We start from the raw sequence: 15,758 nt of genomic DNA, 5'->3' as shown, positions 1-15,758 counted from the left end.
TTACGCTTATTACTTTCCTCGTTGGAATCGCCAATTCTCCAAAAATTAGGTTATCAAATGAACTATACTCAATAAAGTACGAACAATTATTTCGTGACTTCGTGATGTTTTCCCAGTTTCGTTACATATCCTTCTACCAATGATGAGTATAATACTCCAGCATGAGTATATTTATATACTACCTTGCCTAGGTATTTCTCCGTTTGTTGTTCGCAACCACTTAGTGATCCATTGAAAACAATGTTGTTCAAGCACTTAGCTGCATCATCTAATGATATCTGCTCACAAAAATACAAGAAACTCTTGAATTCGCATTTCGATCGGTCTAACGTATGATATATTCCATTAGCTAAGTATACCACTTCCGGTAACTTGTAATATGTTCGAAAATTGTTCGTTAGGAAACCCATTGAAATCACATTAAACATCTTTGATACAGTATTTTCATAAACAATAGGCGTTTTTAGTAATAAGTCGATGTTGTTTTCATTATAGTTGTATTTCATTAAGTAGATCGATGACACTCTATAAAACATTCCTATGTCGAAACGATAAATCGAATGCTTCAAGATATCATGACTATTTATAAATTTGTTTACATCTAAATTTGACAAAATATGATAGGATAATTGGTTGCTAAGTATGTCGTTAAATATTTTATTAACTCTCTCTCTAGCTAAATGCGAAAATAGATTGGTCAAAATTTTCCTTTGGGCTTGCTGCAAGTAGCAATACATCTCTTGCAGTTTACTCCTTACATTCTGAAGTACATGATGCACCTTTACTACCACACCATGCATTATAGATATTTCCTCATTATGTGATATTTTTAACTTGTGAATTTCTTGAGCTAACACGTTTTCATGTTCAGACAATTTCTGAATCGATGTTGACAATTGCTGCGTGTGTATTAGGTTATAGGCTGACAAACCTATAGACCCAAATCCTAATAACATAGACCAAATTGAACGTTTAGTTCTTGTTGATTCCATACATTTAGAACTGCCGTTTATAAACACAAATTGACATGGTATTGAATTTATTATATTAATTCTAAATTGTCTTTCCCTTTCTGCGTACTCTTCTAAAATATCGTATGACTCACTACACACTTTGTGCATAGGCACAGCTTCGTGAAAGTTTACATGTAATCTGATAGTTGTATAAACCATATTTGACGCATGAACCGCCAACGAATCTTGCGTTAGAGCTACTCCTACATCCTTCTTAGTTAATTGATGATGGTCGTCTGAGTTTTAACCTACTTTTATCAATTTATTTATTTATATGTATCTTATATCTTATTTTATTTTCTAGGTGTCAACTGATTTTAATTTTAATTTAATTTCACATTCCATACATTTATTTATTTACTCAAAACTCTAGTAACTACAATCCAAAAAGTGTCTATCGATTCGGAAAATTTCCTGATGGAGATTAGCATTTCCTCCAATCTCGGGTTTTAGGGTTTGGTTGAGAAAGTGCCCCCTTTCTGACACTTCATCGGTAGACCCAATTTGTACCATAGTTACAATAGACCCTAATTTAAATGTTTCCAAAATTTTTTTTTCTTTCACCAAATTTAACTTTATTCTTCGCCATCCAATATTTGATCGATATCACCAAACTTTTCACCATTCTTACTCTCTACAAACAATTTTAATCGTCTTAAGTCTATAGTGTCACTCTTCTTTTCACCCTTTTTAGTTTCATACTGCACTTTGTATGAGTTATTATTAATTTTGTCCACAATTACCCCTTTTGTATTATAACGGTTTCCGAAGCATGCCGGCAAACCTGCTCTTGGCATTTCTCTAATTAAAACTTTTTGACCGATCTCAAAACTTGGTTGGTCAAACTTTTTCTCAATTTGCTTCTTCTGAGATCTAAATCTTCTCTGCAAATTTTTATACGCCAATTGTCGTGCCTCTTTTATGCTCTGAAGTCTCACCTCATTGTCAACGAACTCGCAAGGAATGTCTAGGTCCTGCTCAAGAAACGTTCTTGGTTCGACTCCATGCAATAAATAGTACGGCGAAAAACCAGTACCATCATGCACTTGCGTATTAATTGTAAATATCAAACTCGGTAGTATCTCATCCTAGTTTGAAAAATCTTTGTCGATGTAATGCTTCATTACTTGTTGTAATGAGCCAATGACCCTTTCGGCGCTTCCTATCGAATAATGGGCACCTGTATTCGCAAAATGCAATTCCATCCCAAATTTTTCAGACATTTCTTCCAAGATTTTGCTGCGGTGAGATGACAACCGATCTAGATGGAGCTGAGAAGGGACCCCATGTTTCGTAATAAGATCTTCGAATATTACTTGAGCAACGATCTCTGCCGTTACTGCGGGTACCGCTCTAGCGATAACAAATCTAGTAGCATTATCTACAAATACTAGAATATACTTATTTCTGTTATTACGAGACAACTTAAAAGGACCGACCTCATCCATTACAACTGACTGGAATGGAGCATAAGATGGATACGTCTGCGCGTGAAATGGTTCTCTCCCTGTTTTCCTTTTCTGTATTTGACAGCTTATACATTCACCTATTTTCTCCATAAAAAATTTCTTCATATTCGGAAAATATATTAACTTTAGTGCACGTCTGTAACATTTCGTGTAAGAAAAATGTCCACCACCATACACCGAACAATGTAGGTTCTTAAATACCTGTTCTCTTAATGTATAAGGGATACATAACAATAACTTCGTACCACCTGCCATTCCTGTGTTCTGTATAGCCTGTTGTCTTTCACCGTATACCATCGAGCTTGTTTTTCGGCTTTTACGTCTGCATCTTCTGGATGTTCAATTGCGTGCATTATAGGACCGAAAAATAAATCTTTTCGCTGTAACTCGCCAACATCAATATCCTTGTCAAAGGTCAAATTGACTTGTAAATCTTCGAAATTCACTTTCAACGTTTCTAACTCAATATCATCCACTGTTGGTTCAATGTCGGTGTTCCTGGACAAAATATCACTAGGATTCTTTTCTCCAGGACAATGCACCGGTGTGTACTTATACTGGGCTAAATCTAAACTCCATCTCACAAGTTTCGGAGCTAACTTCGGCGGTTTGTAAATACTTTAACGCTTTACAGTCGGTATATAGTTCGAATTCTTTATTGAACAAGTAATAATTGAATGCTCTTAAAGAACTTATCACTGCCAATATTTCTAACTCCACTATATGTCTCGTCTTTTCTTGTGGACGTAACACGCGACTGTAGTACGCTACTGGTGTCCATTCACCATTAGCCTGTTTCTGCATCAAAACACCACCAATCGAACTAGTGGATGCGTCAGTGTACACTCTCGTGTCCAAATCTTCCCGAAACGGGGCTAATAATGGTGCATTCATTAACGCCGATTTCAATTGTTCAAAAGCCTGCTGATACGACTCATTCCATTCAAACTTGTGACCCTTTTTCAAAATTGGTTGAAACGTTGACGTGATTTTGGCATAGTCCTTACAAAATTTCCTAACGTAATTCGTTAGTCCAAGAAAAGATTTTAATTGCTTAACATTATTCGGGGCCTTACACGCTTTAATTGCCTGTATGATCTTCGGGCTAACCTCATATCCTGCGTCACTGACAATGTGTCCGAGAGCCAAAATTTTCCTTTCTATGAACTGACATTTCTCTACTGACAGTTTGAGACCGTAATGCCTCAACCTTTTAAAAACTGATTGTAGTACGTCTACCATTTTCTCCTGATCGTTAGTATAAAGAAATACATCATCCATATAATAGGAAACTGACTCCGGATTTACGTTCGCCAGGGTCATTGCCATTATTTTCGTATATATAGCGGGCGCTTGTAAATACCCCATTGGAAGAACTCGATATGAATAGGCTCCTACGCCTGGTATGTTGAATGCGGTATACTCTCGTGACTCCTCAGAAATAGTCACTTGATGGTAAGCCGATTTAACGTCCAAAATGCTAAAGTATTTATGTCCTCCCATGCAAGTTAGAATTTGATGGATCGGAGGCAGCGCAATGCTATGCAGTTTCACACATTTGTTCAAAAATCTACAGTCGAGAACTGCACGAATACCCCCTGATGGTTTTTGTATGAACAACATAGGAGAGTTATAAGCACTAACACTTTCTTCTATTATACCCTGTCTTAACAAAATATTGATTTGTTCCTTTACTTTATCTCTTAGCGCGATTGGAATGGGATATTGGTGTCTTCTAAACGGTACTTTCGTTTCCAACTCGATATGGTGCTGGAAATGCTTAACCTGACCTAATTCATCATCTTGCCATGCAAAAACATCCGCAAAATTATAACATAAGCTCTCAATTCGCTCCTTAATTTCAGGTTTCGTCTCTGTTCCAAATTTCAATCGAGATTTGTCAAAATTCTTACGTGATCTTAAAATACCGTCTATATCCTCATTCGATAATCCTTCATTCTTCAATTGGTCTTCATCTACACATTCCTCAGCTTGTCCTAATGTTACATTTGGTCTTAATAAAATTGATCTATTGGATGGATTAATAATTTCAATCTTATTATTCTCAGCCGATAAAAGTGCGCGCGGGATCAATACATTGTATTGGCTTTCTATCCTTCTGTCTGGCTCTATCAAGTATTCCCTGTTATTCCAAGAGTTAACTAAATTAACTTCCACAGTTGTCTTAGTCCTAGGTAACAACCGTACCTTATGACCTAGTACCCATCTTGGTCTAATACAATGTTTTATACCAATAGCTGCATTATCGGATACAGTTACAGATTCCTGTTCTTCCCTTTTCCTAAACCTTGGCTTTCCAAATCTCTGCAATGTTAATTTATTCAGCCCGTAATTTATTTGGCAATTCTGGCTCTGTAGAAAATCATTCCCGATCAAAATTTGATACGGAAAATCCTTCACTACACGAAATTCCAAATGAAACGTCTGTCCAGCCATTTTAAATCTTACAACAGCGATCTTATTCACTACTAACACATTCTGTGTTATTCCACGAATACGTGTTGGTCTAGGAATTACCTTTGCGCTTGGTGGAACTAGCTTTTCATTCACTATTGATATTTGCGAACCTGTATCGATCAATGCTTTATGACTTCTCCCGTCGACTTCTATCGGAACGTACAACATGTTATTCTCGGTCAGTGTAGAGGCTACTATTTCTCTAATTTTCGATTTACCTCCTGTAAATGCGCCTCTGTCATTTACAGTATTACTCAGTTTAAATTATTTGTGCTTGTAGCCTGATAGTACGTTGTGCCATTTATTTGGTTCGGTACAACTGGTACGTATTGTACTTGACCGTTCACTTGACTATGATTCTGGCACCATGATGGACCATTAGAACCGTTAGCACAACAACTATTCCCTCGTTGTTGCCAAAAATTCGTCCTTCTTCCACCTCGGTTACCACGCCAATTATTATTCCTAAATCCTCTTCTGTTATTGTATTCATTAGTACCTCTATTTCTATTATAGCTATTATTATCCCGATTCCAATTTCTATTTCCGTTGTTTCTATAAAAATTTCGTCCTCTATTGCGAAAATTCCTGTTTCCTCTAAAATTATTACCGTTCTTCTGTTGCTTCGACTCTCTATCGCTTTTATCTTCTCTATTATTCCGGTCCTGAAACTTAGTAGCTAATGTTATCTGTAGTTTTTCTATCTTTTTTCTCTAACTCACCCAACTGAGTGATACTTGGTGGTTCCTGCTTAATTTTAACATCTTCCCTATTCCTAATCTCTTTCTTCAGTAGTAATTTATCTACTTCAACATCACTATCCTCATCTTCTACTTGTTCTCGCATTTTCTTAAGAAGGTCTTTGACTGTAACTTTTCCATTCTCTCTTTTGACCCGTTTATCCACTTTACACTTATTCTTTTCGATTTTCTGGAGATCTTCCACGAATTTGTCTATCGTCCAATATGATATCGTTCCTACCTTTTCCATGAAATATGGCTGAAGGCCACCTACTATGATTCCTATCTTCTTTTTATCGTCCATGCTAGCATCTAGTCTTTCGCATAATACTAACATGTCGTATACATAATTTATAATGGGTTCATCCTCAAGATGCAACCTCTCTCTTATTCTTTCTTCTATATCTAATGTCACGTTTGTTCGTGTAAATTCCTCTATAATACTTTTCTGTAATTGTTTATAACCAATATCACTAACGTTTCTTCTCTTCAAAAATACTTTAATCCACTGCCTACCATTTCCTTTAAACACGCTTGGTAACAGTTCCTTTCTTTTGTCCTCACTCACGCCTGCCATTTGACACGCGTCGTCAAACTCGTCGAAAAATCCAACTATATCATTATCGACTTTTAGATCAAACTTCGGGAGTTTGTTTACATCTGAATAGAACATTACACCTGTCGCCATCTTATTTTCTTTCGAACTACTTGAATGCTTATCACCTTTACACTACTTTCAAACGGAAAGATAGATTCAAAATCTTCTGAGTACGACTTTGCTACAGGACTTGACGGAAAATTTTTTACGGGTCCTAATTTCAAACTAGGTTTAACCCCTTCTTGTTCTGTAATCTTTACTTGCTTTTTCTTACTCGAGGTAGCAATATTAAATAAGCTTCCGACTTGTACTCCTCTTGCGGCTCTTTGTGCTCTCGTACGAATACTTTCGTCACTCATCTAATCACTAATTACTTTAATTATTTATTTATATAAAACGTATAATTCGAGCTACTTTAACTAATTGGTCGGGAGGATCGGCTAAATTATCTTCTTATTGCAAAACCTTAAAATCATATTACATACACTAACACTTATAATTAAATACCTTAAACTAATCTGAGAAAATACGTTTTAAAAATCCTTAATGTTACACTTCATCGTAGACAGGGTGGGAAGGGTGGGCTTTATTTAGTAATAAAACGTAATATATCATTTAAAAAAATGGGTGGGTCGGGGCTTAAAAAAATGGGAGGGACTTAATTATTTCACTGAGAACTAAAAATACCTGAAGATTCTGGTGTCGCTCCAACGATGACCTGGTGTCGAACGTAACTCCTCTATGATGATACTCCTGATTACTTGACGGCGAGGACGAGCATTGAGGTATGGACTCCTCTCAAATGCTTATCTGGACGTGAAGTTCTATGTGGTTTAAATAATGTAGTTCACGAAGACTTTCCTTTCGCTGTCATCTGAATGTCTGGCGATTTTAACTAAGGTCTCCAAGACTTAATCATGGACTCAATTTGACTGCTCCTGACTGATCACCATTGATCTCCAAGAACTTGATCTAAGAACTGCTCTCCAAGGACTCGATCCTGAACCTCCATGGACTGATCTTGAACCTCTCTCATCCTCTGGTTTTGTTGAGCCTCATCCACTTCTGTCGTCTGCTTTTCGGCTGCTTGTCGGCACGTTCGACCCCTTTTCACATGGAAAAACAAATTCCTTCCATATGTCAAGACTCAAAAACTGCAACCCTCGACACACTTCGATTTCTCGATTCTAAGCAATTTCCGCATATCCGTGATTTCGTGAAATTCGTGAAATCTTACAGATTCTCTTTGTACAATGCACAGAATCTGGCTAATGCGAGAATAGACACATTGTCTGCATTGCCTTCCTGCATTGCCAGACTCTCGACGAAGACATTCTATTAACATTTTATTTACAACATTATGCTGACTCTGGATTAATAACATTGTGCAGCTTGCATTATATCTCATAGATAACATTCAATCACCTTAACCTTAATATACGATTCTTGTAACGTAAACATTAAAAATAAAATTGAAAATATACAAAATTAACTCGAAAAACGAGTCCTGCCACAATATATATATATATAAAGCTTTTTTATGAGATACAAATCCTAGTTCTAGGAGAGATACATTTAGCTTCTGTCTATTTGTATTTTTTTTTTTCTTTCAGGATTTTTGGGTCGCACTGAAGTACGAGTATCAGATATTCTGAGAATTGCCAATAGCCATCCTGGTCCTGTGCTAAAAAAATTGTCATTACATGAAGTTGAGTCGGGAGAAGTACTAATAAAACTTGACTTTCAGCTGTTTGATTCGGCATGAGTTTATCAGTAGTCATTTGATTTATATATATTTTGAAAAGGATGTAAATATTTTTAACTTAAAAAGAGAATTAAGGTGTAAAATTTTGCGTATACCGAAAGTTTCTATGTGTTAATTACTATATGAAAGACTGACAGAGAAAGCTGCCCTGTTTTATGGTTTATATAACCAACACCTGTTAAGTGTCCATATATAAATAATTGTTAAGAAAGTATGATTTCTATATTTTTAATTGATATGTTGAATCATGCAGAAGTGCATGTTGATTTAGTTGTTTTTATATAATATTCATCTTAATTTCATATTATGAAAACTGAGAAAGTGCAATCATTGTTTCTTCATATCCCAAAATAGATGTCTTGTTCTGTGAATTCGATTGCTGCGTTTGTATGTTGCACACGAGCAAGCACTCAAGCTCAGATGTAAGAATAGTACTCTATAGAATGATATTTTTAAATACTGTAATTTTGATTTTATCACAGAAGTGTCTAACATTCCTTTAATTATCGTTTTGCTTCTGTCATTATTTTTTGTTTTATCGTCATATATCAATTTAATTTAATGCCTAGGATGTAACCTTTGTAAACAAACACCCACAAAACAAGTCGAACAAAATAAACAAATGTTCTGAAACGTCAGATCACTTACTGAGAACGAAAGAAAGCTGCATATAAATCAGATAAATCGAAAACTGATTATAGTGTTTGAACAGATGTGAAACATTACTATAATAAAACTGTGCTGCAACACGACCTTTGCAATTAACTAATCACAAACGCACTATTGTATTCGGCAAAACTGCGTTATGTGAAAACATTACATTTAACCCTAAATTACCTATTTTCTTATTATTTTACGCATGAAGATGACAGACAGTTTTAGTTACATCTGTTTCTTCTATTGTATGGAACTGTATGTATTACATGCATCATAGGAATTTGTGCATTAAGTTAAGGAATACAACTTGTGATTGATGTTACAGTAGATCGAAATAACAGAACTCATAAATTTCAGATATTGCCATTTTCTTTGTTGATACTGTCTATTTCGAAATATAAACACCTATGCCAAAAATAAATTCGAACGTTTGAATACCGAAGAAGTGAAAAACGGAACCAATGTAACACAATGATGTAGCTAATTTGTTGTCAACACACGGCTGCTGAGCTGCATAGATGATAATGAACCAAAAGAACATGACGAGATAAGACTTCATTAATGGAACTCTGAAGAATGAAACATGTTTAAGCGACTATTGCAGATAAGATTGGCTCATCAGAAAAAATAAATAAATAACACGAGTATTGAGCATTGTCAGGGATTGTTGATTACAGTAGAAATCAGAACAGAATATGTCAAATATGCATGAATGGGTCAGCATACTCTTGATATCACCGAATATTTCGCAATGAGTAGGATACACTTGTATGTCTACCTTATAATGGTGATTAAACTTTTTTTTTTTTTGGAGAGACTGTTCAAGGTTGATATTATTTATTGTCTTTGAATGCTGGTTAATGGTTCTAGGAGAACTGTACCGAATTTTCTCCAGTAAATCGGTCTTTCTACAAACTCATCAATTATTAGATTAAACAGGTACAGGAATGATAATCCTAGCACTAATTTTTCGTTACCAGCATAACCAAAAAATTAGACGTTTAGAAGCTATTTTTTGCTCAATTGAATTAGAGTATTCAAGGTTGAAATCATAACGCTAACTTTGTGATAACGAAAATAGAAGTTTAGCGTAAGTTCACTTACATGATGTAATATCTTTTCTTTTCGCTTATAATCAAACTAATGTAGCAAAATATCTTACCAGTGAAACCACAATCAATAAATAATCATCATCTCCATTTCATATTATATACATCAAAATATGCCTGTTTGAAGCTTTCAATTTGTGTTCTTTGAACTTCCGATATTTTCCCTGCCTAAGTGCTTAAAGACATGGAATAAGTTTTCTGCTTATATTACTATTCTCTAATGTTACTATCGTATACTGGATAAAATATACATATTTATCAGGAGAATGGAAACACGTGAAGAAAATTAAACTTAACCTGATTAATACGGTGTTTGTAGTAGTGTAACTTTTATTCGTCCCGAATCGTTTCCAAAGAAATAGTGGACGATTCTTCATATAATATAATCCTCAATTGCGTCAGCAATGAAGAAGGAAATCTGCCCCACCTCACTGCTCTAAAAGTGATATATATTCAATGATGTTCAGGTCGGGCAGTTGAGCCAGTTTAAAGTTTATTCTGATGTTCTTGAAAGGTTGCGTCGCTGTTAAGGAACAACATCTGTACCATACAATGCACCAAGTGACCTAAAACAGAAGCAAAATCAAAAGCAGTATTCATATTTTGAAAGTGAAAGGACCAGCAGAATACCATAAAATCGGGACCCAAACTAGCGTAGAACTGTCGCCATGTTTATTGGTAGGAGTAAGCAGCTTGAGCACCTGCCATATGTAAACCCGTCCTGCTGGTGAAAGTAACGAGAAGGATGATCAATAGACCATTACTTTCTTCCATTCATGAGTGATCTTTTCTCCTCGGTACCATTTTACGCAATAGCGCGATTGTGGCAGTAATCACAGGTTTCGGAACTGCAACCCAACCGCGGGTGTTCTCGTCGAACTGTGATGGTACTATGATGTCGTTCCAGATGATAATTGAGTTCTGTATTCAGTTGTATCGTATTAGCGCTATGTCTCTTCATAACAATCCTCTTCAATGTTGGAGGATCGCTTTCAGACTTGGTTTCCATCCATGATTTCTCTTCTTTCATGATTCCTTGCTGAGTTTGTATGCCGTTATCACTTTTCCTCTCGATACAAGTAACACACCGGCCGTCTTGGATACATTTGCTCCAACTAATCACATACACACAATTCGTCCTAAAAAAAATCTGACAGATCTCTCACAATGTACCACCATCTTGCCCATTCCACATCCAAATCGGCACATCACCTCGTGTAATAACTTACTATTGCCCAACATAACCCTAGCAAGGCGGGTTCCAGTACACAAATGATCAGTGTCATTGAGTCACAAAGATAACGTATTAAGGTACATGGGTGTCTCCATTATTTTGATAACCATCGTTATACACTTAGACGGCATACAGTTCGTCATTGAATGCTCTTCGTCGGGATACGGCTTTGAAAAAAAGGAAAGAGAGAGAAAAAGAGACGTAGTTTCACTTTCCTTTTTCTATGCAGCTAATGATTACTTGAGGGACAGTGTTTTCGTTCTACTGTATACTATAATATGTTCGTCGTTGTATTCCATTACTGTAAAGTTTTCTTTCAAAACTGTTTCGTATTCAACTAGTTTTTTTTTTTTTTTTCGTTTACTCTGTATATTTAAATAATTATGCATGCACATGAACAATTTACATTCACATCATTCAACATATTATTTAAATTGGTAATATTAGATGTATAAATATATACTTTAATTAATTATATTTACCCACATAATGCATTTACACCGGTGAGTCATTTCATTATGACTACGTAACTAATAAAATGTAAGACCTCAATATTCCCTCAAATAGTGGTCACCTAGATGAGGCATTGACTCAGTGAGATAGAATGTCTTGAAATACATTGCAGTAGTAGCGCTACACCATCCTAATCCCATGTATTGAGAGGTGGTGTAGCGCTAACTTTCTTTTATAATTAGAAGCATTAAATTCATGACCGGTGAATTTGGAGGTATTGACATTAACTGAAATTCACCATAGTGTTTCTCGGAACCCTCTATCACGATCCTCACAGTGTGGGATGGCTCATTATTCAGTTCTTTAGTGTTCATTATTGTTTTTTATTCAGCATAGAACACAGATAACATGAATGGATGTTTTTAATCCGCCATCCAACAGCTGTTTGGGATTGTTTTATATATAAAAACGCCTTGACATGTCCTAATTTAAAAAACACCTACAGCATCACAGTGACACCGTCGGGGCCTATCTGCCTAACAGTATACCTGTATCGAGGCACCGTAGCTTGTGTGTATAATCTGTATTTATGAGTTTGTCTGCCCGTCCACATGACGCCTGACACATCCGGATTCGTCGGACCAACCGATGTTTTTAATCCCAATGTCGATTCAGTTTCATTATCGTCGATGAAGTACACTTAAGATTTTCACCCCGTTGGGTCTGTTCGCCTAAATACACGCAATTTGATGAACCGTGAACTGCATTCGCGATGCACAATTGCGACAATCTCATCTGGCTTTTGGCACCAATACATCGCGGTCGACATACGGATGGATGACGATTCGTGTTAGCCTTTCGTTGCACCAGAGAGGTGCGGGAGCAGTTCACAAGCCGCGGCCGCTTCAGATTCCTGGCTCCGAGATTACCATCACACTCATTAAGAGCAGAAAGACCAAGCTGTTTTGTGTGTATATTGCTTTGGGACCTAGACTAGTGGCCTGTTCCTCGTAGTCATACAGTGGCTCATCGATGTATGGATTGTATTTGCGTTTAATGAACTTTTTCCTGTATGAAAATGAATGTTTGTATTTATATATATAACACAGACACAACTGGATATTTTAAAATTTTGTTGTTTGCAACACAAAATGGGTTTCCTGCTTAGACAGGAGTAATGTTACTCTGCAAAGGAATATATATATATGATGTAGAATCACTTATGTATTTCAGTGCTGTCAGGAAGATCTGACATCAGTAAAACTACTAAATATTTTGGTATGACTTTTTATCCACGCTATAAAATTATATTTTTGAATATATTGTAATCAACATATCTTAAAGTCAATCTATTCAAGACAAGGGACATTCGACTTAATAAGTTTACGAGACACTAGCATATTGTGTTCTTCTACGCATTTTCAATTCAACCGACAATAATTGATAGAGAACTAAAAGAAAGGAACAACTTAAATTTTTTGCAGCAATAAACCATAGGGTGGTGTACTATTTATTTAAATATTTTGAAATAATTATAGTAATTGATTTAATTTTTTTTACATACACAGATTATATATCAATTATCCGTAAATTGTTCCCATATTTGTAGCAATGTTACAAACCTTTATCTTTTACAAGACCCTATATGCCTTATTAAAATCTGACGTAAAATAATAAACCAAATGTTTGAAAGTGTTGCGATCTGTGAAATGTATCTAACATACAAAGTAACATAGAATTAAAATGCGTTGATGCGTTATAATACATGGATTCATCGCGAGTCGCTGTAACATTAAAATACGTAAAATATATCGAAGATGTTTTGTCACAATATGAAGAATATGTTTAATATGTATAAAATTACGAATGTCAAAAATTATATAAAAATTATAGCTAAAAATACATCAGGTTTTGAAGGAATTAATTAACAGAAGTAAGTAAGTTAATGTAACCAACCTTTTAGATTTATTTAATTCTCAAAGGAAACTAAACAGAGTATTACCAAAACAACGTATCTTAAAAATCTCTCCAGGTATCAGTATATATATATAAAAACACATACCAGAATTAGAAATCCCTTACATTGCTGTTAAGTGCTTTTGTATTGATAAATAGCGTAGTGTTTGTACTTCTCTGAATTTTCCACTGAGTAGTCAAATGTTGTTGAAACTATTATGACACCGTTTTGTAACGACCCAGCTACTGCGTGGTGACACTTATGAGGTAGAAGTTCATTCAGATGTCATACAGAATAGCATTTTGTAATAGGTTAGTTTTCTTCTTTATTTATGGGTCATAAACCTTACCCTTTAAGTAGACTGAATGTTCGTTTTGGTTTAATAAACCCAACACACAGTTAGTAATAGAATCTGTTTTTTGGTGTGTGTGTGTGTGGCGCGTCTCGACCCAGCACAGGACTTTTGAGTGTGTGTGTGTGGGGGGGGGGGGGATGAACAAAATTTCTATTGGAGCGGATATTTCTTGTGAATTATAAAGTGTACTGAAGAGTCTAAGAATAAAACACCACATTACTGGCTGCTTTCAATATTTGACAGAAGAGGGGATTCTGAAAAATAAATAAATAAACAAATAGTAATAAAAATTGCGCAAAAAATCTTTGGCTTTGACCAAACTACAGATGTAAAGTAAAATGCGGTGTGCTTTATGTTTATGTCAATTATGAGTTTAGATATTTCAATTTCTACCCTCCGAAAGTTGTGTAAATTTCCCCGCGTTTGTAGATGTCCATATTCTTCTCAGCGTGCATTGCTGTGTGACACAAATGTTTAAGGACATTTTCATATCATAGTAACATTTTTAATGCTATGATTTTTAACGTCTTATGTGACCATACTTCTGATAATTTATTCGTATTATTCAATCACGATATTGTGCGTGGTGTCACAGTTTAAATGCGCTATAATTAACACAGTTCCATTTACAAAAATAAATAAATAAAATAACTTGTATTGTGTTCAACACTTGTTTTATACTTGCACATCGTTTATGACTATGATGATGTTTAACCTGTGTTATGTTATGAAAGATTAGATTTTTTAATAGTGTTAAAAGTATTTTTACGAATACAAATAGTAGTTACTAGTTACACGTGATTAATTGTCCTTGTATCGTTACTATTTCTTCTTGCCTCTGTTGTCCATCGCAGCTAAGAATTTGAAACGGACTTTTCCTTTTTACTCTATTGATTGTTGTCGGTTTAAGTTGGAAGCGTTAGGTGTAAGATGAATCATTTTCAGGAATGATCAACATAAAATTTAGTAGTACTTACGGAATTACAGCGATTTCATGTTAAATAGGTAAGTAAAACGTAACAAAATCCTATTTACAGGTTAAACTTGGTCCACATTATTTTTGTCAATGTTGAATATCAAAATTGGTTTGACGAATCTGTGAGAGGTTAAAATTAACCAAATTCCTGAACGTATGAAAGACACCTATTTGGATAATAGTAATAACCAAGGTTTTAGATGAGAAATATTAAAATTGATCCACTGTTAGTATAAGCCGTTTGAAGAAGTGTCTTACAAACAAACTAAAAAAATCTTTTCTCTGTTTCACGGATTAATGGATCTATCTACTACCAATTTTTCGCTATCTTTATTGGTAGTATTGTCAATAAAAAAAAAACTATTATATACAATTATGTACACTAACGTAAGTATCTTGAGGCTTCTACACACGTATAAAATATCTACACTGTACAGAAGCACGGAGTATAAACTTTAAGATGCCTTGATTGTAGGTTATGTATTAGTGTACATACGAGGGTGAGCTGATAAGCTCTCGGCCCGACCCAGAAGGACTTGAGCTGCAGGCATGAAAGTGCGAGGCTAGTCCCCTCGAAGGTCAACACACTTGGCACTTCGATGCTGCAACTTTTCCAACCCCTTAAAAAAACCTCAAGGTCTGCAAAAAACTGTTCCGCAGCTGTTATCACCTCTTCATCACTGTGAAATTTCTGTCCTTTCAGTGCTGTTTTGAGTTTTGGAAACAGATAATAATCAGAAGGGGCAAGATCTGGCGAGTATGGTACGTGGTCAATGCACTGAAACCCTAGGTCCCTCAGAAAATCCATTGTTCTGCCAGCCTTGTGGACGGGAGCATTGTCCTGCAAAATCAAGATACCTCGTGTTAACTTTCCCCGGCACTTTTCTTTAATAGCGTTCTTTACCTTTGCCAGCAGACTGCAGTAATACTCTGCAGTTATGGTTTGGCCCTTTG

The 15,758-nt window shown here is 35.5% G+C and overlaps 1 protein-coding gene across 4 annotated transcripts in view; it reads left to right on the top strand.

Moving 5' to 3' along the window:
- The window catches only part of Dap160 (dynamin associated protein 160), a 213,683-nt gene extending 198,337 nt beyond the window's left edge, over positions 1-15,346 (top strand). For all 4 annotated transcript variants that reach the window (XM_081768609.1, XM_081768600.1, XM_081768593.1 and 1 more), the window contains one exon: positions 7,912-15,346. In XM_081768609.1, the coding sequence (XP_081624735.1) occupies positions 7,912-8,063 (152 nt within the window). In that variant the 3' untranslated portion in view covers positions 8,064-15,346. The remainder of the gene's footprint in view (positions 1-7,911) is intronic.
- Positions 15,347-15,758: the final 412 nt, after the last annotated feature.

Source organism: Thermobia domestica, chromosome 1, assembly GCF_964235325.1.
Source record: "Thermobia domestica chromosome 1, izTheDome1.hap1.1, whole genome shotgun sequence".
NCBI lineage: Eukaryota > Metazoa > Arthropoda > Insecta > Zygentoma > Lepismatidae > Thermobia > Thermobia domestica.
This window is presented reverse-complemented; position numbering and strand designations above follow the sequence as displayed.